Source organism: Rattus rattus, chromosome 5, assembly GCF_011064425.1.
Source record: "Rattus rattus isolate New Zealand chromosome 5, Rrattus_CSIRO_v1, whole genome shotgun sequence".
NCBI classification, from domain to species: Eukaryota; Metazoa; Chordata; class Mammalia; order Rodentia; family Muridae; genus Rattus; species Rattus rattus.
This window is the reverse complement of record NC_046158.1, coordinates 133,873,114-133,897,735: the sequence shown is the minus strand read 5'-3', so window position 1 is coordinate 133,897,735 and position 24,622 is coordinate 133,873,114. Positions and strand designations below refer to the sequence as shown.

The window sequence follows — 24,622 nt, the reverse complement described above, 5'->3', positions numbered from 1 at the left end:
CAGTCATGCAACTGCTAGGTATAAACACAAAGGTGGATGCTGTGTTAAACCTGGGAAGACATCAGTAAGTAGACACCATATATCCTGTACGGGATCAAGTACTCTAATGGCTTAGATGCCTTATGTCAAATGAAAGACTAGAGTTTCAAGGACAAAGGTTTTCAACTTTACAAGAGCAAGAGGATCAAAAGGTGTTTTCCACATTTTACTTTCTAAAGGAAATGTGAAGTTCTAGAATTGTATACAATGAGAAAGAAAGCACCTGGAAAAGTAGGTGTGACTCAGTTGAGAGAGAGGTCTCTGGATTTGTAAACCAGGTACTTAGGACCTGAGCAGTCAGGGTAGTCTGGGTGGGGGTACAGGACAATGGTACCTGTGTGCCATGAAATGGCACAGAGAGCAGGGAAGTGAGATGGCTGAAGTGCTTGGAGTATCCAGTGCAACCAACAATGGGGAACTTGAAGAAACAGGACTGCTTGGTCCAGATCCCTCCGTCCCTCCCTGATCCACCCTGCTTGGTTGAAGACACTCCAAATGACAAGGGCTTTTAGCCAAAAGAGGATGGGAATATAAAACACCTCCTATAAGTCTGCAGGGAAACACAAGACCAAGGCCAAAACCAAAACCAAATCAAACCAAAATCATAGTTTGGATTGCTATCTTACTAGAGGTTGTCTAAGGTCACAGGAACACTGGAGCAGAGTGAGGACTTAGACTTAGTTGGCTCAATGGCAAGTTGGGTATCTACCAGCTTACAAAGGAAGGTTCTCAAGCAGTCAGTCATTAGTTCTAAGGTTCTGTTTATCATATTCTTTTCCTTTTAGTATGAATTTACACTATTCTATCTCATTTTAATATCAACATAAAAATACATCTTCTCATTTTTAAGATTATTTCCAAAACTGTATTATATGGTAAGAAAAGCCCCATCGACTTAGTGAAACCACTTCTTAAGACCACCCCTCCCTGCTCCCCCCCAAAAAGGACTAGGATGTAGTTCAAAAGAAGACCTTCAAAGTATTCTTAAGAATGTACCTGCATGTACCCACTATGGTAACTGTGTGCGCTTCTAGAGACCTAACACAATAAACATCTTTCAACCCTAGAATAGTCTTGAGTAAGCTAGAGCAAGAAAAGAAAAAGGAGCTGAAGAGATAGCTCGGTGGTTCACTGCTCTCGCAGAGAACCCAGGTTCAGTTCCTAGCACTCACATGAAGGCAGACAACTGCTTATAATCCCAGCCCAAAGGATCTGTGGTGGTTTGAATTTGAATGGACCTCTATTTGGTCCCCAGGATTAGGAGGTGTGGCCTTGAGAGGGTGAGTCATTGGGGGTGGAGGTGGGCTCTGAGGATTCAAAACATTCTAGGTTCTCAGTGTTCTGGCTCATGCCCACCTGCCCTCCCTTGCTCTATCAGTCCCTCCCTCCCGAGGTAAGCCCTCAGCTGTTGCTGCAACTCTCTTTGCTCAGCCATCATGGACTCTAACCCTCTGAAACCAAGTTAATGAAATCGTTCATATACATGCTGCCTTACCCCCGCATTTTATCATAGCAATGGCAAAGTAACTAAGACAGGATCCCATACCCTCTCCGGCCTCTGCTGGCTCAGTATGCATGCAGTACACATAAACCGGTGCAGGCTCAAACACAGACACATTAGTTTAAAAACAAAGGAAAAGGAAGAGCAACGGTGTTAAAGAGCTGGATCAAGCTCAGAATCGAGACTATGGAGATCTATGGAAATGCTCAATGGATACAGTGTCTGCCATGTAAGTATAAGATGAGCTCTTGGATCTACAGAACCCACATAAAGCTGGATGTGGAAGTATGCATCTAACTATCCCAGGATTCCAAAGGGAACCACAGAGTGGAAACAGAATTTGTTATAAGCATCCTGGCCATATAGCCGGGTGTTACAAGCAGCAAACAAGAGCCAGGTTTAAAAAGGTAGAAATCAAGAGCTGACACTGCAGACACCCTCTGTTCTCTACACCGTGGTACCCAAACACAAGAAAATTTAAAAACAAAACAACAACAACAACAACAACAACCAGAGTGAAGCAAACGTGGCGGCAGGTGAGCACATTATGACCCTAGCCAGGAGAGCAAACAGAGAGAAATTCAACCTCTGTCAAATGAGGAAGGGCCAGGTGCCCGTGGCTCAGTGGGAAGTCAATAGGGGTGTGAAAGGCCTGGGGGGAACCATCCCCAACTCCCGACCTGCCAAGGGTCAGGCATGCAGTTCAGCCCAGGAGATGTACAGTCAGCCAGAGGGTGAGCAGAAGAAGCCAACGACTCCATAAGGAGGACATTATGGACAGCTGAAAGGCTGGTTATAACTTCTCCCCAGTATACAGATTCCCAGCTTGCATTACCAGTGAGTACAGTCAGTCTACCAACAGACAGACACACACCTGTTTTCTTCCAAAACTCTACAGGCACGTATCCTGCTGCTGGCCTACTGGTGAATTCCCGCTGAGAATCTACACAAGAGAGAGAAAAGAGCAAGGTCAGAAGCTACTTTAATCAGTATTCAGAACCCAAGTACTCATAGACGCTAGGCGATACTCTAACAATCCCTAGCTCCAACACGAGATTTTAATTAAGACACAAGAAGTTTTAATCAAAGTTCTTTTACTGTCTAGATTCAAATAAGTATGCTTGTTTGATGTAAAACATTCAGAACAAGAATTAAGCTTCAAATTATGAAACCATATACTGCATTTTTATCTAAGTATACATAAGCATGGTGAATATAACATATTCCATGGTGTAGGCATCAAACCCAGGCCCTTGGTTCATGATAAGTAAGCGCTCTACCAGTGGGCCGCATAAAACGTGGGCTATCACAGACATGAATTCAGTATATCTTGGCTAGGGATCACACACAGAGACACACACACAGATACACACACAAATGGTCACTCTTGTTACTTTTAGACAGAGTGTGCCTATGTTATTCAAGCTGTCCTTGAATTTTGCAGCTCAGGTAAGCCTTGAACTCATCCTCTGGATTCTGCCTCTTGAGTAGCTGGGATTACAGGGCAGTGCCAACAAGTTCAGACTGAAAATGTCGAAACAAATAAAAATGGGGAAATTTTCTTCAAGTATGAACTGGAAGCACTTCTATCTTTCTAAATTCTATGATCTTAGCTTTTTTTGGAGCTGGGGATAAAGTTTCAGTATGTCACAATTCAGGGGGCTTGAAACTAAAGATCCTCCTGCCTTAGCTTCCAAAGTGCTTTTTCATGACATTTGCACAGTACAATTACTTATAAAATAGCATTTAACTGGGCATGGTACTGCATGTTTTAATTCCTCATGAAGGAGGCAGAGACTGACAGGAAAATTTGAGTTTGAAGGCAGCTTGTTCTATACAACTAGTTCCAGACTAGCCAGGGCTACACAGTGAGATCTGTATAAAAAACAAAACAAAAACAACACTTAAAAACATTGGTCTACATAGCAAGTTCTAGGCCAACACAGGGCTATACAGTGAGACCCTGTACACAAAAAAAGTGACAGATGGCTGAACTGCTTGCCATGCAAGCCTGTGAACTGTTAGATAATGGAGCCCAAATAAAGGAGAAGCAAAGAATCAACTCCTGCCAGAGTGAAGACGCCTGCCTTGGTGAGATTTCCTGAGGCTGAAGTTGTAAGCCATTCGGAGTCATGCCCAGGATTCCTCCCCCCACCCCTCACCCAAGAGCAGTTAGTGTTCTCAATTCGGAGCCATCTCTTCTGTCTTTTCTTTTTTTCTCTGTGTAGAACAGCCCTGTCTTTGCCTCCTGGGTGCTGGGATTAAAGGCATTCACCTCCATGCCTGGAACTGAGTCATCTCTTTAGCTCCTACCCTACCAAGTTTCCCCTTCTTTCCCTCCCCTTCCTTTCAGATAGGGTCTCATGAAGCCCATGCTAACACCAAACTTCTGAAACTCTTGTCTCTGCCTATCAAATGCTGGAATTCCAGGTATGCACTAAGGCCAAATCCAGTTTATTTGTAGCTAGAGAGCAAACCCAGAGCTCAGTGCATCTTAAGTAACACTGTGTCAACTAAGCTATATCCCAGACAAATGATACATTGTATATCAGACATGTTGGTAATTTTCTCAAAATTTTAATATATGCCACTGGGATCCATGAAGCACTAAACCTACAGTAACTAGAATTTATCACACAAATTGTCTTCATTTTGAAAGTCAGGTGCTGGTAACTATTATGACAGGTACTAGAAACAATTAAGAACTGTCCCAGGCACATTGGACAAAGTGGTTATCCCAGCTAGACCCTCAAGTTAAGGATGCTTTGTGTGGAGCAGTGACAGTGAGTTTAGTGAGTTCTGTCAGCCTGCACGCTGCCACCTCAGCTGGACACAGGCCCACACTCTGGATGGAGTACATGTGACTGTAGATGTTGACAAGAAAGATCTGTATGTTGCTGCAGGGACCTGTATCAGCAAGGGTTCAGATTTGTAAGGCTTACTTGATAATTAGCCTCGACTGGTTTTGAAATTTTTAATCAAAGTTTTGTGTCTGTGTCTGTGTGTAAGTTGTTTGTTTCTTCATATACTAGATTATCTCACATAAAATAGTACAACTGATGGCTGGCCCAGGAGTCATGCCTGTCATGAGAAGAGAGTGGCAGCCTTTAGCTATTTAGGATAGGACACACATTATTAATGCTGGCATTTCGTCTAAATTTTCTTCCAGTCCTTTTGAGACTAACAGCTGTCTTGCATGGAAAATGCTAGCACTGAAATAAGAAATTCATTCTCCTTGATGAACATTTGGGAACTTTAAGTGGGTGGGTGGAGAAAGAGTGTGATCACAGATGGCCTGTCATTCAGCTGTGCCTTTTGGATAGGGCATTTTTTCAACTTTTGGGGAAAATGATGGAACATTGTGGGGGGATATCTCTGGCTTCCTGGATGTATCCTGCTCATCTCTGCTGCTTCAACACGAGTAACCTAGCTTTGTCTAAGCTAATCTTTTGATAGTCTCTAGGCAGTGGATGGTAACTGGGGAAAGAAAGCAAAGTGGGGTACGTTCCTACGAGAAAGAATATGGTGAACATAACCATCAAAGTACCAACTGTGATGTGACATACAGAATCAGAACTCTTTTCTTTCTTACTGACTTTTTGTGCTGTTAGGTTGAAGCCAGGCCACTGTTCAGCAGGGCAAGTGCTCACCATTAGGCTACTTCTAGTTACCAAAGTTCAGAGGTTACCTATTGTTTCTGGCTACTAACAATCTTCTCCATTGGAGCCTAAAGTTCTCCTCCTCAAGGCAGGCTACAAAAGCTCTAGCATGTGTCCACCCACTACTAAAGCTTTCTATATTGGGACTGGACACAACAAAATCACAGGATTTGCTGTGGATGGGTGCTCATGCTGGAATCTTAGCAGATGCAGTGCTGAAGTAGGTTTGTGTCGGCCTGGGCTATGGAATGAGAAATATCTTGAAAACCAACTCAGAAAATAAACAATAAAACCAAACCCAACAATTCCAAAACTGTTTGAATGTATGCTTGTGTGATAATATATACAGGGGTCCTGCCTCATCACCTAGAGAAGGAATTCTGCAAAATAGCAAAACTCACCAATGCACACAGGCCATCCTTGTTTCCCCATCTAGTCTATTGTAATTCAACTGCAATGATACAGCATGAGGTACAGAATCCAGAAAGCTGGTTAGCAAAAATGTGTGACTCTTGAGTGCGGCAGGTCCAGAGAAATCCTGTGTTCCTTTCCCCAGACCTTGTGTTTCGCATCTCTTCATGCGAATTCTTTGTAAACAGATTAAGCTTGCTTCCCTGAGCCTGTGAGCAGCTCGGGCAAACCTTATGAAAGGAATTATGGGAAGCTCAGTTGATAGCCAGCAGGTAAGAACAAGAACGCACAGTGGGAAGAAGACTTAATCTTGTAAGTTGCCCTCTGACCAGACTACACACATACCCCAACATTAAAAAAAGTAAACACAAATCTCTCCCCTCCACACCCACTAAATTAATGTAGTTGGGCAAGGAGGATATCAGCAGGATGGAGTCCAGCTTAAATTACATAGTGAGAGTCTCAAAAACCAAACCAAACCAAACCAAAGCCACAGAACAAACAAAAGCATCAAACTCAGGTTAGGTGGAATGGAAGCTGCCGCTTTTTCCATGTTCCCGCTCTATATTTACCGTTGCTGAGAGAATCTGTACTCCCAGGGCTGTGCTGCCTAGAGACCAACTCGGTCCCAGTCTTCCTCAACTCTGTATTTTCATTACACCGCCTTTTCCAATAGTTAAGCTCTTCACGGTCAGATTCCTGACAGCGCCTCAGGACAGCCATGGAGCGCCTCGTTTTTTCCACCATTTCCATGATGCAATTCAGGGCCTGAAGCGAGGAGACAGGGAAGCAGAGCGGAGGTGAGAAATGTAAACAAGAACAGGAAAACCAAAGATGGATAAACAATAGGAAGAAGGGAAAGGGGGCTCTCGGATTTTATAACCGTAGGAACAAAGTTTACAGTTAAAAGTCATTATTATACCTTCTTTACTTATATTAGATTTATTTATTTTATGAGTGTCTTGTCTGCACAAAGGGATGCGCCTGTATGTGTGCCTGTGCCCTTAGAGATCAGAAGGGAAAGAAATCCCTGGAACTAGGGTTACTAATGGTTGTGAGCTACCATGTGGATGCTGAGAAGCAAACCCAGGTCTTCTACAGGAGCAGCAAGTGCTCTAACCACTGAGTGCCCTCTTAGTCCTGGTTATTTTACATATACAGCTATCTTTTCCTATCTATACAGCTGTCAGTTCTAGAACACTTCAGGGACATTAAAAGTCACGACAGTTCCAATTCCCTTAAGTAAAATGTATGGCATCTGCATACAACCTGTGCACATTTTACCTACATACCCTTTTGTTTTGTTTTCCCGAGACAGGGTTTCTCTGTGAAGTATCAGCTGTCCTGGACCTCACTTTATAGACCAGGCTGGCCCCAAAAATCACAGAGATCCACCTGCCTTTGCCTCTAGAGTGCTGAGATTAAACAGCATTCACCACCACTCCCAGCCAAGACTTTTTTTAAAGGATTATTTATTTTATGTATATGAGTGCTCTATCTGCACGCACATCTACACGTATGCCTGCACGCCAGAGAGGGCATCAGATCACATATAGATGTTTGTGAGCCACCATGTGGTTGTTGGGAACTGAACTCAGGACCGATGTTAGAGCAATCAGCAATCTGAGTTACTGGAACCCCTGAGCCATTCTCTAACCCAAGATTTTTTTTTTTTTTTTTTAAAAAGTCATTAGATACTATAATCAAGAAGTGACTTAAGCTTGTGGGTAGCTGGGTGGTGGTGGTGTACACCTTATACAAAGCACTTGGGAGGCAGAGACAGGCAATCTCTGAATTTGAGGTCAGCCTGGTCTACAAAGCAGGTTCTAGGACAGCCAGGGCCATTACATAGAGAAGCCTTGTCTCAAAAAACCCACACAAACAAAGTCTTTACATGGGCCAGCAAGATGGCTCAGTAGGTTGTGGGTACTTGCTGCCCTCTGAAACCTACAGGGTGGCAGGAGTGAAGACTTCTGAAGGTAATCCTCTGGCCTTCACACTCATTGTGGCACAACACACTACCATATACACATACATAAAGTAAGCAATTTTGGGTCTGTGCGTTAAGATGGCTCAATGAGTGAAGACCTTCTCACCAAGCCTGAGTCCCTGATAATGTTAAATAAAACTAAATGTCTGCATAATACTGCAGCCTGGAGCTGGAAAGACTGCTTAGTGATCAAAAGAATTTGCTGTTCTTGCTGAGGAGCCTGGCTCAGTTCCCATCAAATTTATTGGGTGGTCTGCAACTGCTTGTAACTTCAATTCCAAAGGACCTAACCTCCTCTTCTAGTTTGTCTGTGCCCTGAGCCACCATAGAAACTACCTGAGGTTAAGAGCTGGGATCAAATGATGATGATGATGATGATGATGATGATGATGATGATGATGATGTTATCTAAGGTACGGATCAGGGTCAGCTACCACTCAAGAAGGAAAGGCCACAATATGCAATTTTAAAGTAGGCACCACTTAAAATCAAGGATAAAGGATGCTCTATTCTGATGGGGACAAGAACGTGAGAATATAGTCTATACCAGCATGCTAACTCTTACTTGGACTTGTCTAACTCTCCATGTGCTACATCCTATGATTAGTACTTTATGTACTTTACAAATAATGCCGGTCTTTTTTTTTTTTTTTAAAGAGAAAGATTATAGTATTTTAGTATGTGTGTGGTTTTTGTGTGTCTGCTTGCACACAATCCATGGCCCATGAGTTGAAGTCAGAGGACAACTTGTGAGAATTGGTTCTTTCCCTCCTCCACATGGGTCTCAGGGCTCAAACTTGGAATCTCTAGCTTCACTGTAAATGCCTTTGTCCACTGAACATATACATATATATATATATATATATTTTTTTTTTTTTGAAAGGAGAAAGCTAAAAGAAGTAAAGTAACTTAGCCAGCTCTCAAAGGCAGTGAGTAGAAAAGTGGAAACTTTTGATTTAACTATTTATTGCATGACTACGTGGTTTAGGAACTGTCAATGTCGACCTACCACTAAGACTAGGAACCACTCTACAGTCCTTCACCAAACCAGCTTCCATTAAAAAGTCATGCTCGCTTCAGGCACCCAAGAATTTAAGTATTTAAGAATTAAGAGCTTTCAAAGCTACACAGAAAAAGCCTGTCTTGGAGAAAAAAAAAAAAAAAAGAATAATTAGGGCTGAAGAGATGGCTCAGCAGTTAAGAGCACTGACTGCTCTTCCAGAGGTCCTGAGTTCAAATCCCAGCAATAACATGGTGGCTCACAACCATCTGTAATGGGATCTGATGCCCTCTTCTGGTGTGTCTGAAGACGGCTACAGTGCACTCATTTATAATAAATAAATAAATCTTAAAAAATAAAAAAAAGAATAATTAAGAGCTAGATGCAGGTGGTACATGCCTGAGTAAAAAAAGAGAAGTATGTGTGGGGGTGGGGGTGGGAGTTGTGACAAATTGGTTCAGTGTGTAAGGGTGAGTCCTGCCAAGCCAGATGACCAAGTGTCTGTCTTCTTACTCTCCACATTCATGTCAAGGTATGTACAGCAATGAGCATGGATGCAAGCAAGCAAACACAGAGATACACACCAAACACACAAGCCATACACCAAATCCACAAGCTACCAAAACCAACAGAAAATGTGAAACAAACCATAAGGATCTAAAAATAAAAAGGACTTGGGGAAATTAAACACGCTGGGATTCTTACATGGTCAAGATGTTTCCATTCATCGGCCCACTCCCTTTCTGTCAAACGGTGGTCTACCAACTCATCTTGATAGCCTCCATTGAGACCTATTAGAAACAAGAGACCACATTTAAAGAATACAGAGCAACTGAATTCTACCAATACAGCATTTTATCAATTTAGAGCACACTACTAATACAGTAAGTTACCATAACTGGTATGAGACTCACAAAAGGACAAACCAACAGCGTTAGCACTCAGATAAAATAACGTCGGAGACTGGAAGCATACATAGTTCAGTATATATTAACTAGCATACACTAGGCCCTGGGTTCTACTGTGGGGATGTCTCCCAAACTCTTAACAATTCACTTATAATGACAAATATCACAAAAGAACAACAATCACAAGATGCAACAGGTTATATCAGGAAAAAAGAATAGATGGTTCATAAGCATGAAAACAGCCAAGCTTCTAAGTATTCAGGAGTCAATCCTTTTCTGTTGTTCACATAGCATTTCACATCCAACATTCCAGAAGATAAAATAGCAGAAACAGTCTGTTGAGTTGGATGAACTAATGGATTAAATGAGAATGGGCCCCATAGGCCCGCATATTTGAAAGGATTAGGAGGTGTGGCCTTGTAAGAAGAAGTATGTCACTGTAGGTGGACTTTGAAGTGAAAAAAACCTGAGCCAGGGTCAGCGGTTCTTCCTGCTCCCTTTGGATCTGTATCTATAGACCTCTCCAGCACCATGTTCTCCTGCTTGCTGCCGTGCTGATAATGGACAGAAAATGTAAGCTAGCTGCAATTAGATGCTTTCTTTTAGAAGAGCTGCTGTGATCGTGGTATCTCTTCATGGCAATAGAACACTAAGACTACATTGTGGCACACATTAATAATTCAACTACATACAAAGTAAAGGCAAGAGAACCAGAGTTTGCTCTGCCACTCTAAACCCTGTATTTTTCATTGCTATCTTCTAAAATTGCTATGCCTAAGAACTAGTACTTTTTTATTGTAAATTTCTTATGTGCTACATAGACTATTGACTCTAAAATTATGGATCTAAGATATACTATAGTGTCCATAGATTTCATTTTAGGAGAAAATGGGGAGTGGACTTATTGATTCAATTAAGGGGAAAGGCAAGTGGTGGTTTGATGAATGAAAACCAATATAATAGGGCAGACAATTTCTAAATAGGTCTAGGGAAAACAAGTCTCTGATGAGTCTGGTGGAGTCAGCATGGAAGGTGACTAACAGTCTTTTAGATGTAAATTAATTAGAAATACAAGAAAAATCTAACAAAATACAGTTATACCTAGCTTTCATCATTTTTCTCATTAATGGACAAAACTGTATATGAATAAATGAAAGCCTAATTCTAAAAGTAACTTAATATTATTATTTTTAAAGATTTATTTATTAATTTCATGTATGTGGCTACACTGTCGCTGTCTTTTTTTTTTTTTTTTTGTTTCTTTTTTTCGGAGCTGGGGACCGAACCCAGGGCTTTGCGCTTCCTAGGTAAGCGCTCTCCCACTGAGCTAAATCCCCAGCCCCCACTGTCGCTGTCTTTAGACACACCAGAAGAGGACATCGGATCCCATTACAGATGGTTGTGAGCCACCATGTGGTTGCTGGGATTTGAACTCAGGACCTCTGGAAGAGCAGTCAGTGCTCTTAACCACTGAGCCATCTCTCCAGCCCGTAACTTAATATTATTGTTGTGCATCATGATGATACATGGAAGTTAGAAACAACTATCTGGAGTTAATTCTCTTTAGGAAACAAACTCAGGTCCCCAGGCTTAAATGGCAAGTCCCTTTAGTCACCGGGCTATCTGCCTGAGTGCCTCCATGCCCAAATCTGGTTTGTAACAGCTGAAGAAAGAGGCATGGGAGAGTAAGAACTGGATACTGAGGAAGGTGTGTGTGTCACCATCTGCTACTAATACAGTCAAACTCAGCTTCCAGCAGGCACTTAGGAGCTGAATCTTGTCAAGACTATTTACTAGCTACGTGACACTGGCCACAGCTGCTTTGATCTTCTCTGTCTGAAGAAATTAATGACTGGTTAGACTTTTTAGAAAGACTGAATCAAATAATGTAGTATAGCTGAGACGCAGTAAGTGCGTGGAGACAAGTCTCTCATGGCCTTCACCATTACGTAGGAAGTGCACGGTGCCTGAATCCCTGCTGAGGTTTATGCCCTGGAAGATGCTTCTCAGCCTAAGTGAGAATGAGAAAGAATCACTGTGTTCTCCACAAGGTACCACAGAAACTAGAATGTAAGGGAAACCTATAAATTGGCAGTCTTTTGTGGGTTTTCTTTTTTTTTTCTCTCCTGTCAGATAGATGCTGCACAGTTAAACTCCAGAAGGGAATGTGACTAAAAGCTCTTTTAAGAACTGATCTCAAATTAGGACTCTGTAGATTTTTTTTCTTTTTTATAATGGAAGTGTTTATCCCTAAATTTAGTAGTTACATAGTCCCTGCTTCAGGCATTTTAAACCTAACAAAAGAGCAGAACTGGTAATGTTATCTTCATTCATTTCAGACCTCATTTCAGAAGCTATCACTCTCAGGTTCAAGAGCCTACGCAATTTCCATTAGATTACACACGCAGAGCCAAACCTGCTGGGGCAGTCCTGGGACTCATGTAGCTCAAACTAGCCTCCAACGTGGGGTAACTCTCCTGACTGCTAAGATAAGAAATGTGTGCCACCATGCCCAGCCCTTTCACTATTTATAGCACAGGCTATCCCGAAAACTCTAAGGTAGCTGAAGTCCAAAAGCTGATCATGCTGCCTCAGCCCCGACAGTACTGGAGTGAGAAGCATGTGCTACTATGCTTTACCTAGCTAGCTACATAACATCATCTTATCAACAGAAGAAAGGCAGTGATGAGAGTATTTGGCTTTATCACTGAATAGGAAAGCAATCCGTGAATTTCGTCGAGTTCAAAGCATCATCATGCTGTTGAGATCACTTACTAAGATTGTGGTGCCTCTCACGAACTTCTCGGTGTTCTAGCATCTTGTTTGGTTCCCGATACAGGTGAGAAGTTGCAATGTCTTCTAAGGTATAGTGCTGAAGAGGTGGTGGAGTAGGATGGAACTGGCCCCCGGCACTCATGAGGGGAACAGTGAGGGCAGGACTGTGCCGAGGAGCAGGGCTGATAGTGCACACTCTCTTGGCAGGCGGTTCAGGAGGAACTGTGTCTCTTTCAAAATTATTCTCATCCCTCCTGTAGAAGAAACCGAAGTGCTTATAGGCGCCTGGCAAGAAGTGCTCATGGTAACACCCTACAGGCTTCAGAATGGCTCCTTGCAACTCACCTCCCTTTAGATGCTACAGGACCTGGAACCTTCTGGAGCACTATGCTTTGATCTACTCACTTTCCAATATTTCCTAAGCAAGAATGATTATTTTGGTGCTGCAGCCCACATACTAAGCACATGCTTCATACTATTCTACTCCCAGCCCCTCTGCTCTTGGCCCAGCTGTCAGCCAAACTAGAGATCTGACTTTAGTGCCTTTTCTGGTGTGTGTTCCTATACCCTAGAGGCATGAACCAAACTGTCTTCGGGCCAGACACAATTCATAAATGCTTTTTTATTCCAGCATGAAGAGAGGCCAAATTTACCTATAAGTAGGCAGAACCATATAACTGTTACACAGGAAAGGGAAAACTGAATGGAACAAGAACTGAGAAACTTTAGGAATGCTGTAGGTCAAGTGTCTGCCTATGGAGGTGAGTTGCTGGGAAGAAAACTGCCTCTATGACTCAATATGGGTTTTAGTCACTCAGCTTCAACTGTAATAAGCCTTCTATTGTTGTTCAGTACTGCTTCCTCAACAACTCATACTCTATTTAACAGCCACTTTATCCTACGTTCTGACGTACTAGTCATAAAGACACACTTAGAGTCTCTCAAGTGCTAAAGTCTTAAGAGGCCAACTGTAGGCTGGCAACTACTAGGTAGCCTCAGGATTGGGGCTGGTTATGGGAAGGACCAAAACAGAATTATACTATCCACCCCTAGGGAGGGGAGGTGATTGAAGGTTAAGTAGATCATGAGTTAGTTGTCATCAATCTCACCTATGGAATGAAGCAGACCAGACAGACAAGAGTACGTGTGGCATCTCCTTGGAGATGGTGGTGCAACTACCAGGAGAGGGCAGACCCACTCCACATACCCAGTGCCACTCTGCCTTGCCTTTACCTACTGTTTATCAGTATCCTAGGAACACATCCTTAATTGTAAGACAGTTAATGGTTCTGAGTTCACTGAAACAATAAACAATTAAATAATACTGAGAAGTTCATTTTGGCCCAGCAGTGGTGCTGTACATCTTTAATCCCAGCACTCAGGAGACAAAGGCAGGCAGATCTCTGTGAGCTTGAACCCCACTTCCACCAAAAGAAGCCCAATTTAGAGACCATCATTGAGAATCAGCCAATGAGAATAAAGCAAAGGGGCTGTTTGACAGGACAGTATTCACAAACAACCACAACCTGACACTTGTCATAAGGGGGATGACAATCCTGGGAGCTGAGTCTTCAACCTGTGGCGTCTGTCGGCTGTGTCTCAAGGTAGAGAACAGCAACAGTAAAGAACAACTGACGGATGACCGCTGTAGCACTGGCTGCTGACCACATGTAAGGTCCCACGCATCTGATAAATACATCTGTCTTGCAGGTGGCAGAATAAAAAGGATCAAGGGACTGGGTGTTCTTCTACTTCTGGGACAGTGAACCTATCTAAACTCTAGGGCAGAGGTCCTCCAAAGGAATGTGCAGTCACCTGAAGAGTTGTTGGGAAAACTAACCTTGGAAAGCCTAAGACCCACAACCAAACCCTCTTTCTTTCAAAGCAGAGTAGTTCCAGAAAAACAAAACAGACCTCTTCTCTGCTCACCTTTCGGGACTGGGCCTCTTTCCATTTCCATGAACCTCCATAAGCAGTTCAGAAGAGTCAGCAGGAGATGCGATACTGGTGTTGAGCAGAAGGTGCTCATGCTGGGCCAGGTACTGGGATGGGGTCTGCTTGGCAGCCCGGGCACAGTGCAGCAGTTCTCGCTGCAGCAGGGGCAGGTTGGCCTTGAAAAGAAAGAGGCAGTTTTCTGCTGAGCCCTACCTACAGAGATTAACTTCTCAATGTGCTCTCACAGACCAAAGCCCTCTGCTTTCTCCCTCTACCACTCACTAGCAAAGTGACATCGAAGTAGTAAAGGGGCATTTTTTTGAGTTGCTGATTGGTCTGTTTCTTCCCCCAGGAAGATATCGATCTTCTTCTTCTTCTTCTTTTTTTCTCTTTTTTTTCAGAGCTGGGACCGAACCCAGGGCCTTGTGCTTGCTAGGCAAGTGCTCTACCACTGAGCTAAACCCCCCAACCCAATCTTCTTCGTTTTTCAAGACTGGGCTTTTCTATGTAGCCCTGGGTTGTCCTGGAACTCGCTCTGTAGATCAGGCTGCCTTCCAACTCAGCGATCTGCGTGCCTCTGCCTCCCAAATGCTGAGATTAAAAGGCATGTGCCACCACCACTTGGCTGACTTCAATCTTCTTAAAGGGACTGTACCTTAGTTATTTTTGTGGCCTGATACAGAACACAAAGATTTATTGAACATAATTTTAAAACATACATTTTTCTTTTTTAAAAGATGTCTTTTATTTATTTTTAACTGTGTTTGTGTTTGGGGATATGAGTGCAGATGCCCTGGAGCTGGCGGTACAAGGGGTTGTGAGCCCCAGCACTATGGGTGCTGTGCGTCGAACTTAAGTACTCTGTAAACGCAGCAAACACTCTTAGTCACTAGGCTGTCTCTCCAACCCTAAACACATCTTCAGGAAGAATGGTTCAATCTGGGAAATAGGACGAGGGCCCAATACAGACGGCGCAAATGCTCTTTTACAAAATTCTATCTCCAGCATCCAAAATACACATTTTCCTGAAGACTAGCCAGTTAGAGAATTACTAATGCCTAAAAAGGAGAATTACAAGTCCTAGTTTCCCTCTTCTAATCACAACCCTTCTCTGATAGTGGCACATTCAACTCTCTCTTAGGGTTCTCTGGAGAAATCTTGGAATTTCAGAAACCAGGATTATTTTAGAAATGGGGTTTTGAAGAGGAGTACTGGGAATAATGTAATTTGGAAAAGAAAAATTGTATTCTGCTGTCCTTTCCTTCTCACATTAAGAAAAAATTTGGTAGATTAAATCACACACACACACACACACGCACGCACGCACGCACGCACACGCACGCACGCACACTCACTCCCTATACTTTTACAGAATTCTAATTCTTTTCCAGATTTCTTTTTATATACATCAAAAATATTTTATTTTCCCCTAAATTTAAGGAAAATTCAGGGAGAACCTATAATGAACACCTTTACCTCAAAGAGTAAATAAATAATTAAAAGGTTTTAATATATTCAAGTAGTCACCCCCCTTGCTGACGGTTAACTTAGCAGGTACCATAATTAGTGGATTTTTTAAAGCAGAAATAAATTGACAAAATCTGAAATGGTAGCCAAAAACTGCTGTAACAGCCTACCTCGGGCTGTCACCCAAATAACAGAGTTAAGAATAGAGAATGGACAATACCAAACACTTCTTAAGTCTGGTCTAGAATTTTAATCTTACAACTGGGAATGTGTAATTGAAAAAGAAACATGTCAGATCATTACACTTGTGACATTAGGTCTTTGGTGAGTACTGGTGAGTACAGGAAAAGCATAGCTAATTATTTTCTGCTAACACAAATCTCATAATTTTGTTTCCTATTTTGGCTTTTCGAGACAGGGTTTCTTTGTGTAGCCCTGGCTGTCCTGGAACTCACTCTTTAGACCAGGCTGGTCTAGAACTCACAGAGATCCACCTGCCTTTGTCTCCTGGGTGCTGGGATCAAGTTATGAGCCACCACTGCCTAGCTTACTGATTTTATTATGATTAGTAACGATTTCTTGACTGTACATCCTCAGTTATTAATTGTATACAGATTCAGGCATAAAGAAAAAACATTCAGGGTCCAAGTGGCATAGGTGCTCCAGAGCTGAGTACAGGCTTATAAACCTCATACCAGAATATCTTCTTGATTTGACTAGCCTGCAAGTTATCCTACACCTCTAGTTCTAGCACTTGGGAAGCTGATCCTCTTGCCTCAGCATCCCAGTTACTACAAGGAACTGCAGTTGTGTGCCAACATGTTGTGGGGGGGGAAATAATTATTTAATCAGAGAAAATATTAACTTTATAGAAAAGAAAAATATGGTAGATAACCAGTTTTACTAAATTGTGCCCCACAAAAAAAATGATAGAGCCGTCAGTCACGACGCTGTACTATGGCAGCATATGTGTAGTGATACCACTGGCTGTCATTCCTTTTTTAGGGGTGGGAAGAGGATAATGACCTATAAGCAGACATTGTCTCTGACTTCTTAGCTGACCTTGCTATGCTGCCATCACCAGAAATCTGCAACACAGACCAGGGCAGTTCTGCTGCCTCTGCTCCTTCTTAGCTGCTGGGGTTGCAGGCATGCAACACCATGTTCTAACTTACCTGTAGTTCTTCACTAAAATGTATCAAATGACTTTAAGCTACACGAGGAGGAAGTTCCTGAACAAAGCAAGCTAAGCTTCTTTACAATAATCAGTGCCTTCTAAACTATTAGGCTCTTAGTGCTAGAAAATTGGCTCACACTTAAAGAACCCAGCACTCACATCAGATGGCTCAAAATCAGCATTAAAGCCAGTTCCAGGGGATTCAACATCCTTCTCTGGATTCTATAAGCACAAACACTCATATACATGATTAAAAATAAAATTATCAAAGCTGAAACACTCATTAAAAGTGGAAATTGTTCCAGATTAATACTACACGCAATGTGGAGTCATGTAAATATAGACCCAGACCATGATCCCCACATTCAACAAAAAAACTTGCTTTTTCACTTGGAAGACAGAGGTGTGGTGACACACATCTGTAATCCCAGCACTGGAGATGCAGAGGCTGGAGGATCTCTGAGCTCAAGACCAGCCTGGTCTACAAAGAGAGTTCTAGGCCAATCAGGACTACACAGTAAAAAGAATCTTTAAGAATTAACCTCTCTTTCCATTTCTGAAATGGCAGAAGCTTTAATGGTGGCAAGTACTTCATACAAAAGCTCTAGTGTTTCAAGGCCATTGAGAACAGGAACTGCTTCCTGTTGTACTGGGCAGACAAGAATGCCCTTTTTTTCTCCTTATCATTGCCCCTCAGGCCCTTTCCAGATACTAGATAAATACCAGCAGAAGAGAAAAAGCACAGGCACGGAGGGTAAACCCTGGGACGCACCAGGAGATGATTCCACAGTGGGCTTCCCCACACTCCAGTTGTGTAAGAGGCCAGTAGCTGAGAGGAAAAGAATCATCCCTCAGACAGCATCTGTGGCGGAACCTGATGAGTTAAGTAACCAGCCCCTTTACCAAGCTTTCTGTCTAGACTTTCTATCCTCTGCTAAATTTAGGTGATACTATGTGGCAGAGTCCTGGCCAATAAGGAGATTTAAAAAAAAAAAAAAAAAAAAGAAACAGACAGACACAGAGAGAAAGGCACAGGTGCTAGTTCCTTTATGCACCCATTTGCTTCCTCCCTAATCCATCCCTCTTAGCCATCAGCCAACTGAATTTGTGCCCTATTATCTAGAAAGCCACAGGTTGAAAATTTTGGGATTTTCCTCATTCTATGGTTCTGAACAACTATGGAAGAAAGGTCTTCATTCCTAACTCCCTTTAGCATGTTTTGTATGACTGAGGAATCCATCAATTTATTGAATAACACACACATATAAAGGCTTAATTTTGTTGTAAAGAGCATTAGTGAGACATTCGTAGAGATAAATAAAGTCTGAACATCAGATAACAAGTGTTGCCTGGATGTTAACATCTTGATTTAAGGCCCTGTGGACACGGCCCCTTAGGAGACCATGTGCCTGGCATGCTTGAAGCCCAAGGCTGGATCCCTACGATCATGAAGAATGAAATTTTCATTTGGTAGTTTAAATGTGTCACATCTATAATTTTTTATTTTTAAATATCTGAAGAAAATATGACAGGATTGTAAAATGCTCCTTTTTGGGAAATTGGTTTTGAGGCCATAAAGGAAGCTTACTGTACCATTTTACAGCTTATCTGTGAGCATGAAATTTCTTAAAAAGTGCGGTGCTTTGAATAGAAATGGCCCCCATAGATAGACTCATGTGTTTGAATGGTTGGCCCACAGAGTGGCACTACTAGGAGGTATGGTCTTGTAGTTGGTGTGCCCTTACTGGAGGAAGTGTGCCATTATGGAGGAAGGCTTTGAGATCTCATATATGCTCAAGTCACGCAGAGTGGCACAGTCATCTGCTTAGGGATCAAGATGTAGAACTCTCAGCTTCTCCAACACCCAGTCTGCCAGCAGGGTATGACATTTAATAGACTAAACCTTTGAAACTGTAAACCAGCCCTAATTAAATACTTTCCTTTAAGACAGCTGCTATGGTCATGGTGTCTCCCCACAGCAATAACAACTCAACTAAGACAGTAAGCATAATTTAAACCAGGTGCACAAAGGGATGCTCCAGGGAACAATAACTCAAGATGACATCAGTAGACTGTGGTATCTGGGGCTCTCTTGGTAAGGGTCTCCTCTCAGATAACACACACTCCATCTTCAGATCACACCTACAGGATGGAGTGGCATTCCCCCCACTGCCACAAACTCACACACTTCCATCCTCTTTCTTCTGGTACTTGCTCTTAGATGCTAACTACAGTGTCTAGAAACAGAAATCATTCTCACCAGGTATTAGGTCAGTTTACATACTGTTTATCTATCAGCCCCAAATAAGACAAAATTATGAAAATGCAACAAGCTGTCCTTGCTGAGGTCACAGAGCAAGTATCGGTAGACTTTGAGGAAATGCCGATGATAATAAATGACAATGAATGCCCCTCAGAATTACCTTGAGAAACGGAATTACAAATGGACGAAGTGGGAAGTTTGTAGCCTCCTGGAGCTTGCAATGGAATTCTTCAATTGTCACTGTTGAGTTCTGAAAAGATAAATAATATTCAATATCCAAAACTGGGCACACACAGCAAAAAAATTAAGTAGATTAAAAGCACAGAAAAGCCAAAGGAATGATCTGCTATCCCCATGGATAGACAAAGTGGTAATAGAAATTTCCAGTGGAGACTGAGTGAGGCCTGCCAGAGGCTGCCTGCATCTCAGAGGAATGAGCTGCTGTATCAAAGTGCCTTCAGGCAAATGTTCGATCACTAAGAACGTAACTGCTTAGTTTTTGCTTAGCTGTTTTATTTTCCCTCCCCTCTCTAAAGACTGCACAGTCTAGCAGGAAATCAGACTACTTTCTCGTATTTGTAATAGTGGATGATTCGGTGGGTAAAGGTGCTTACTGCCAAACCTGAGTTCCTCCACCTCTGACTTCCATGCACATATAATGGCACAAGTGTAGACACACTCAGAATCAATCAATCAATCAATCACATTTTTAAAAAAATTGTTTTGATTTTTGATACAGCACCTCACTGTGTAGTTTTAGCTGGCTTGACCTTGTAGCGATCTTCATGACTGCTAGAGGGAATTCAGGCCACGCACTCCTACTGCAGCTGTTCCTATGTGCAGTGGTTTTTGAGACAAGGATTTTCTTTGTAGTTTTGGTTGTCCTTTGGATTAAGGGTGTGCACTACCCAACCCAGCTTAATGATGTTTTTTAAAAGACCCAGAAAGTTTTGGGAGAGAGAAAATGTGAAAGGTAAAATATTAGCAGATTTATTCTTAAGGGAACACCTGCAGTGGACTTGACGTATAGGGATAGATAGGCCCCCATACTTGTTTGGTGCAGACAGGATCTCTCTGAAACTCAGAGTGGCCTGAACAGCTTACACACTGCTACAATTATTTAACATATACCTTTTAAATTTTTTGAGAAAAATTATAAACTACTAACATCCTCTCCTTTGGGCCTCTAAGGGTACTAGGTTGCGTGTGGTACACAGATGTCCACAAAACAAAGAACTCACACAATCAATTCATACAGGCCTTCCTTTCACTTTTTCTATTTTTATTACAATTTATATAATTTTATTTAGAAAATTTAAAATTAGGTTACATATGATGAGCTGTTTCTCTAATCTCCTCTGCTGTTAACATTTTATGCAGCTCACTGACATGTGTTACCAGCCACTGGCTCAGCGAGTAAAGTACTACGGCCAATCTGTAGGACATGCATTTTCCCTGGACCCAGCTGCACATTAACTTAAGGTGATACTTCTGCAAATATTTTTAAAATTTTAACTTGATTTTTATTTTTTAAAAGATTTATATTTTTGTTTAATGTGTATGTTCTGCCTGCATATGTGTACATGTAACATGTGAGTGTTTGGCGCCTATGGAGGCCAGAAAAGGACAACATCAGAACTCCTTTAACACAGCCATGCCTGCACATATCCTAAGTAAAGATTAAATTATAATAAAAATAGAAAGAAAAGGGAAAAGAAAATGCAGGCCTGCATGAGAAGCAGACTGTCAGCTGATCTGAGACTGTGAACTGGAAAACGTCTACAATGATATAAAACTTTTCCCTAAGTGGCAAGGCAGAAGCAACAATCTAGCACTCTTCATACAGGACACATGGATAAACAGAATCTGTGCATACAGATGACACAAGATGCTCTGTCCTTTAAAAAGCACCTGCACATTCTTCACAGCGCTGTGGAACCAGGAGAGGGCTGAGGAGGTAGCTGTATTGGTACAGTGCTTGTCTGGCATACGTGAAGGCCTAAATGGGACCCCAGTACAATATGAGCTCTACATGGTGGTACATGATTATAACCCTAACCCTGGGGGGTAGAGCTGAGGAGTAAGCAGACAAAAGCCACCTTTAACTACACAGTGAACTTAACCTGGCCTACATGAAACATAATCTTGACAAACCAAGTAGATGGAAGTAGTTCTGAAGACAAATGGCAGTGGTGACAGTTGTGACAGTGGGGGCACACATGGGAATGTAGTGTACTATAAACTTCAAAGGGATAAAGTGGGCTACCCTGTGTGGCTCAGCATGTGAACTGTAAGGGTTCAAGCTGTGGCTGTAGCAAGTAAGGATGCAAAGAAGTTTGTGCACTCGCCCAGTGGACTGCACATGGTACAGCACGCTGTGCCTGGGAAAGCCCACTCAGCTTGGAGGAGCGTCTAAGGTGTGTACAGCGTGATGCCAACTTGCCTTCACTACCAGAGGGCATCGCTGCAGCCACTGTAGAAAATGCTATGATGACAGGCGCTGCAGCCAGAAGGTGGCACTTCCGCACATGTGCTATGTGACCTAGTACTCCAGTGTGCTGAGTGTGCCTTGGTGTCCCACTGCAAGGCTGAGTTTTACAACTAGCAACACAAGGTGCTTCCTTGTTACTGTTGGTACTCAGAGAAGCCTGAGTCCATGGTTTGTAGTCTTTGCACAACTAGAGATGCTTGATTCTGGATGGAGACAGCCATCATGTCTATACTATGCAGATTCTCACAGAAGGCTTCCCTCCTGGAGCAGGCGAGCACTCGCACCACAGGCATGATCCTGCAGTGCACGTGATCCTGCAGTACACACTGCCAGGGGCACAGGCTGCGGCATAGCTGAAGATGATGGCTGGAGAGGATGCAAATGGCAGCAAGAGGCAGGCAGGAGCATGACTGGCAGCCACACACTAGGCTATCAAGCTCCTCCATGAAATCATGAAACCAGTAACTGCAAGGGAACTGAGCTCTGAGCACGTGTGGTTACAAAGGCCAAGGAGCTTGCCCCTGCCTGTGCACTCGGGGTTCTGCCCTGTTATGTGCTTGAAAATGTAATTCAAGTGTCTGGAAGCGGAATGTTCACTTATCTAGTGCAATGCGTACACTGCTGAGGCTTTAAGGAGCTTCTGTTGCAGCGCCCTCTTGCAACTTCAGTAGGGTTGGGAGAAGCCGCACTACAGCACTGCTAAGCCAGGTTTAATAAAACCTATTTTTTAATAAATTCCCAGGTTCATGAGAGAGTTTTGGCCCTATTCCCTCAGAAACAAATTAGGTGGTGACCACTCAGGCCCCTGGTTTAGCACTGGCCCAGCATCAATAGCCAGTTTCCAATGCCTTAGCTTACTTACAGACTCTGTTCACTTTGTCACTAACTGGGGCAATGAGTAATCCTTTTATACGGCACCAAGGGGAAGGCATCACCTTGTGTTTTCTAATTCTCACTTACTGTTCCAATTTATTAAAATGACTGTAATCTATATATAAAGTGTATGATTAAACCTTAAAAGTGGGGGTTGGGGATTTGGCTCAGGGGTAGGGGGCTTTCCTAGTAAGCGGAAGGCCCTGGGTTCTGGCCTCGGCTGGGGGGGGGGGGCCTTAAAAGTACAAAAACAGTGATGAAATGGGTTCTCATACCACGGGAACAGCCCCAGAGCAAGTGAGAACTGGAAGCGCTCTGGGCTGAGACAAACCATTAACCATGAACACAGGAGATCCTAAGGCCACAGCGCGCTCTTCTGGCTCTCTGGGCACTACACACTTATATGGGGCCATCTCCATGGTTTGGGAATGAGCAGAAATATAACCACTGCTTAGGCAGCTGATGGGGGTGAAGCTGAACTTACCACCAAGGCTAGAACAAGCGTCCGAACCTTCTCGCCAATCTCAGGTGAGATGTCATTGCCAAACTGTTGCAGAGTAGTGAGAAAGCGTTTCAACTTGCTGAGTTGCCGAGCACCACAAGTAGCTGGCAACTGCTGATTTGTTAGCGCTGAGGACGTGGAGGAGGCGGGCCCGTTGCTGAATCTCTGTGGTGGCGATGGGGCACCGTTCAGGGTAGGAGGGGAATGGCTGATGCCATTGCTTACTAAAAGAAAGGCAGGATGAGAAGAGTCAGGTGAAGTACAGAACTTATGAGGCTTTGCTCACCTCTTCACCTTTATGTTCTCTCATTTACTCATTTGTATTCTGTAAAGCATTTCGGTGTAAAAAAACCTATTTCCGTCCCCAATGAGTTTGCTGTGTGCCAAGACAAACTGTCAGAAATAAATGGTGACAGAATATTGTACAAATGTTAAAACATAAGTGTTGTGATATGTGCTTCTGTTGTAGTCATGGCCACTCAAAGGGCCAGAAAGGAAAAAAAATGTATAAACCCAGCAATACAAGGTTAGACTTGGGGGTTGGGGATTTAGCTCAGTGGTGGAGCGCTTGCCTAGCAAGCGCAAGGCCCTGGGTTCAGTCCCCATCTGGGGGGGGGGACAGGGGACGACGGACCCGACCCCAAAAAAACAAGGTTAGACTTAGTAAGATAGGGACATCTGACTTAAAGCAAGCAAACAAACAGATAAAAATAAGGTGGAGAAGGCTGGAGAGAGGAAGGAACATGGGAAGGATAACTAACATTAAAGCCTTTTGAAAAGGTCATACAGAAAAATTACTATTGTACAAGCGGTGATGCTCTCTCTATAATGGGGGAAACAATACCCCAACTATGCAGCTGACACCACCAAAGAAAACTCGTTTTAAGCTGTTGGACAATGGGGTCTGAACCCCATACTTTAAAGGCTATTGCCAATGCTATTTGTTACTCTCCAGAACTTTCTGTAAGACCCTAAAGCTGGAGATACCAACACAGGAGACATCAAATACGAAGAAATCTAGTTTGTACTTAACTAGAGCTTCGTCTCTACTGGCTAGTGTTCAAAATGCTAAAAGGGTGTTACGTACACTACTAGAGAAGACACCAAGTCATCAGTCTCGAATCCAGCTACAGACTCAATAAAGACCTGGTTGACAAGACATCCTCACTAGCATAAATGTTACAGGAGCAATCAACCATTTTTCGTAGACTTAAGGCCTTACTCCACGAGACAGAACCTGTATCTGATACTGTGTCAATGAGGCTAAGCACCTCTGGCTAGATAGGTCTTGAGTCCTAAGGGGAAACCTACTGTTATCTGCTGACACCTTGCATCTCTTAAGTGATGCACGCATGGACGCATAAACAAACAAACAAACAAACGCATCACTCAACTCTCATCAGAGAAGCTTCCTGCGGTGGATAACAACTAACACAGAAACCCACAACTGGTCAGCACGCACAGAGTGAGAGGTTTCAGGATACACAGCCCTAAAGAGGATATCTGTATTACGTTCTTCCCTGCACGGCTTAAGCCATCTATGAGAGAGACTGTAAGGTCCAGAGATGGCAGATATCTTCAAGGAAACAGTGTTCTCCATTTATAATAAGGCAGATGCACAGACTAACAGA

At 42.9% G+C, this 24,622-nt stretch overlaps 1 protein-coding gene and 1 pseudogene across 5 annotated transcripts in view; one reads left to right on the top strand and one right to left on the bottom strand.

Annotated features, from left to right (window-relative positions):
- The window catches only part of Cbfa2t2 (CBFA2/RUNX1 partner transcriptional co-repressor 2), a 105,734-nt gene that overhangs the window by 7,972 nt on the left and 73,140 nt on the right, over positions 1–24,622 (bottom strand). For all 5 annotated transcript variants that reach the window (XR_004388047.1, XM_032904496.1, XM_032904494.1 and 2 more), the window contains 7 exons: positions 22,974–23,215; positions 19,286–19,375; positions 14,213–14,394; positions 12,284–12,537; positions 9,306–9,391; positions 6,183–6,378; positions 2,415–2,483 (listed from right to left, as the gene is read on the bottom strand). Coding sequence is in view for 4 of the 5 variants with exons in the window: in XM_032904496.1 (XP_032760387.1) it covers positions 2,415–2,483; positions 6,183–6,378; positions 9,306–9,391; positions 12,284–12,537; positions 14,213–14,394; positions 19,286–19,375; positions 22,974–23,215 (1,119 nt within the window). In the remaining variant the exon portion in view is untranslated. The remainder of the gene's footprint in view (positions 1–2,414; positions 2,484–6,182; positions 6,379–9,305; positions 9,392–12,283; positions 12,538–14,212; positions 14,395–19,285; positions 19,376–22,973; positions 23,216–24,622) is intronic.
- Positions 20,735–22,185, top strand: LOC116899978 (annotated as a pseudogene).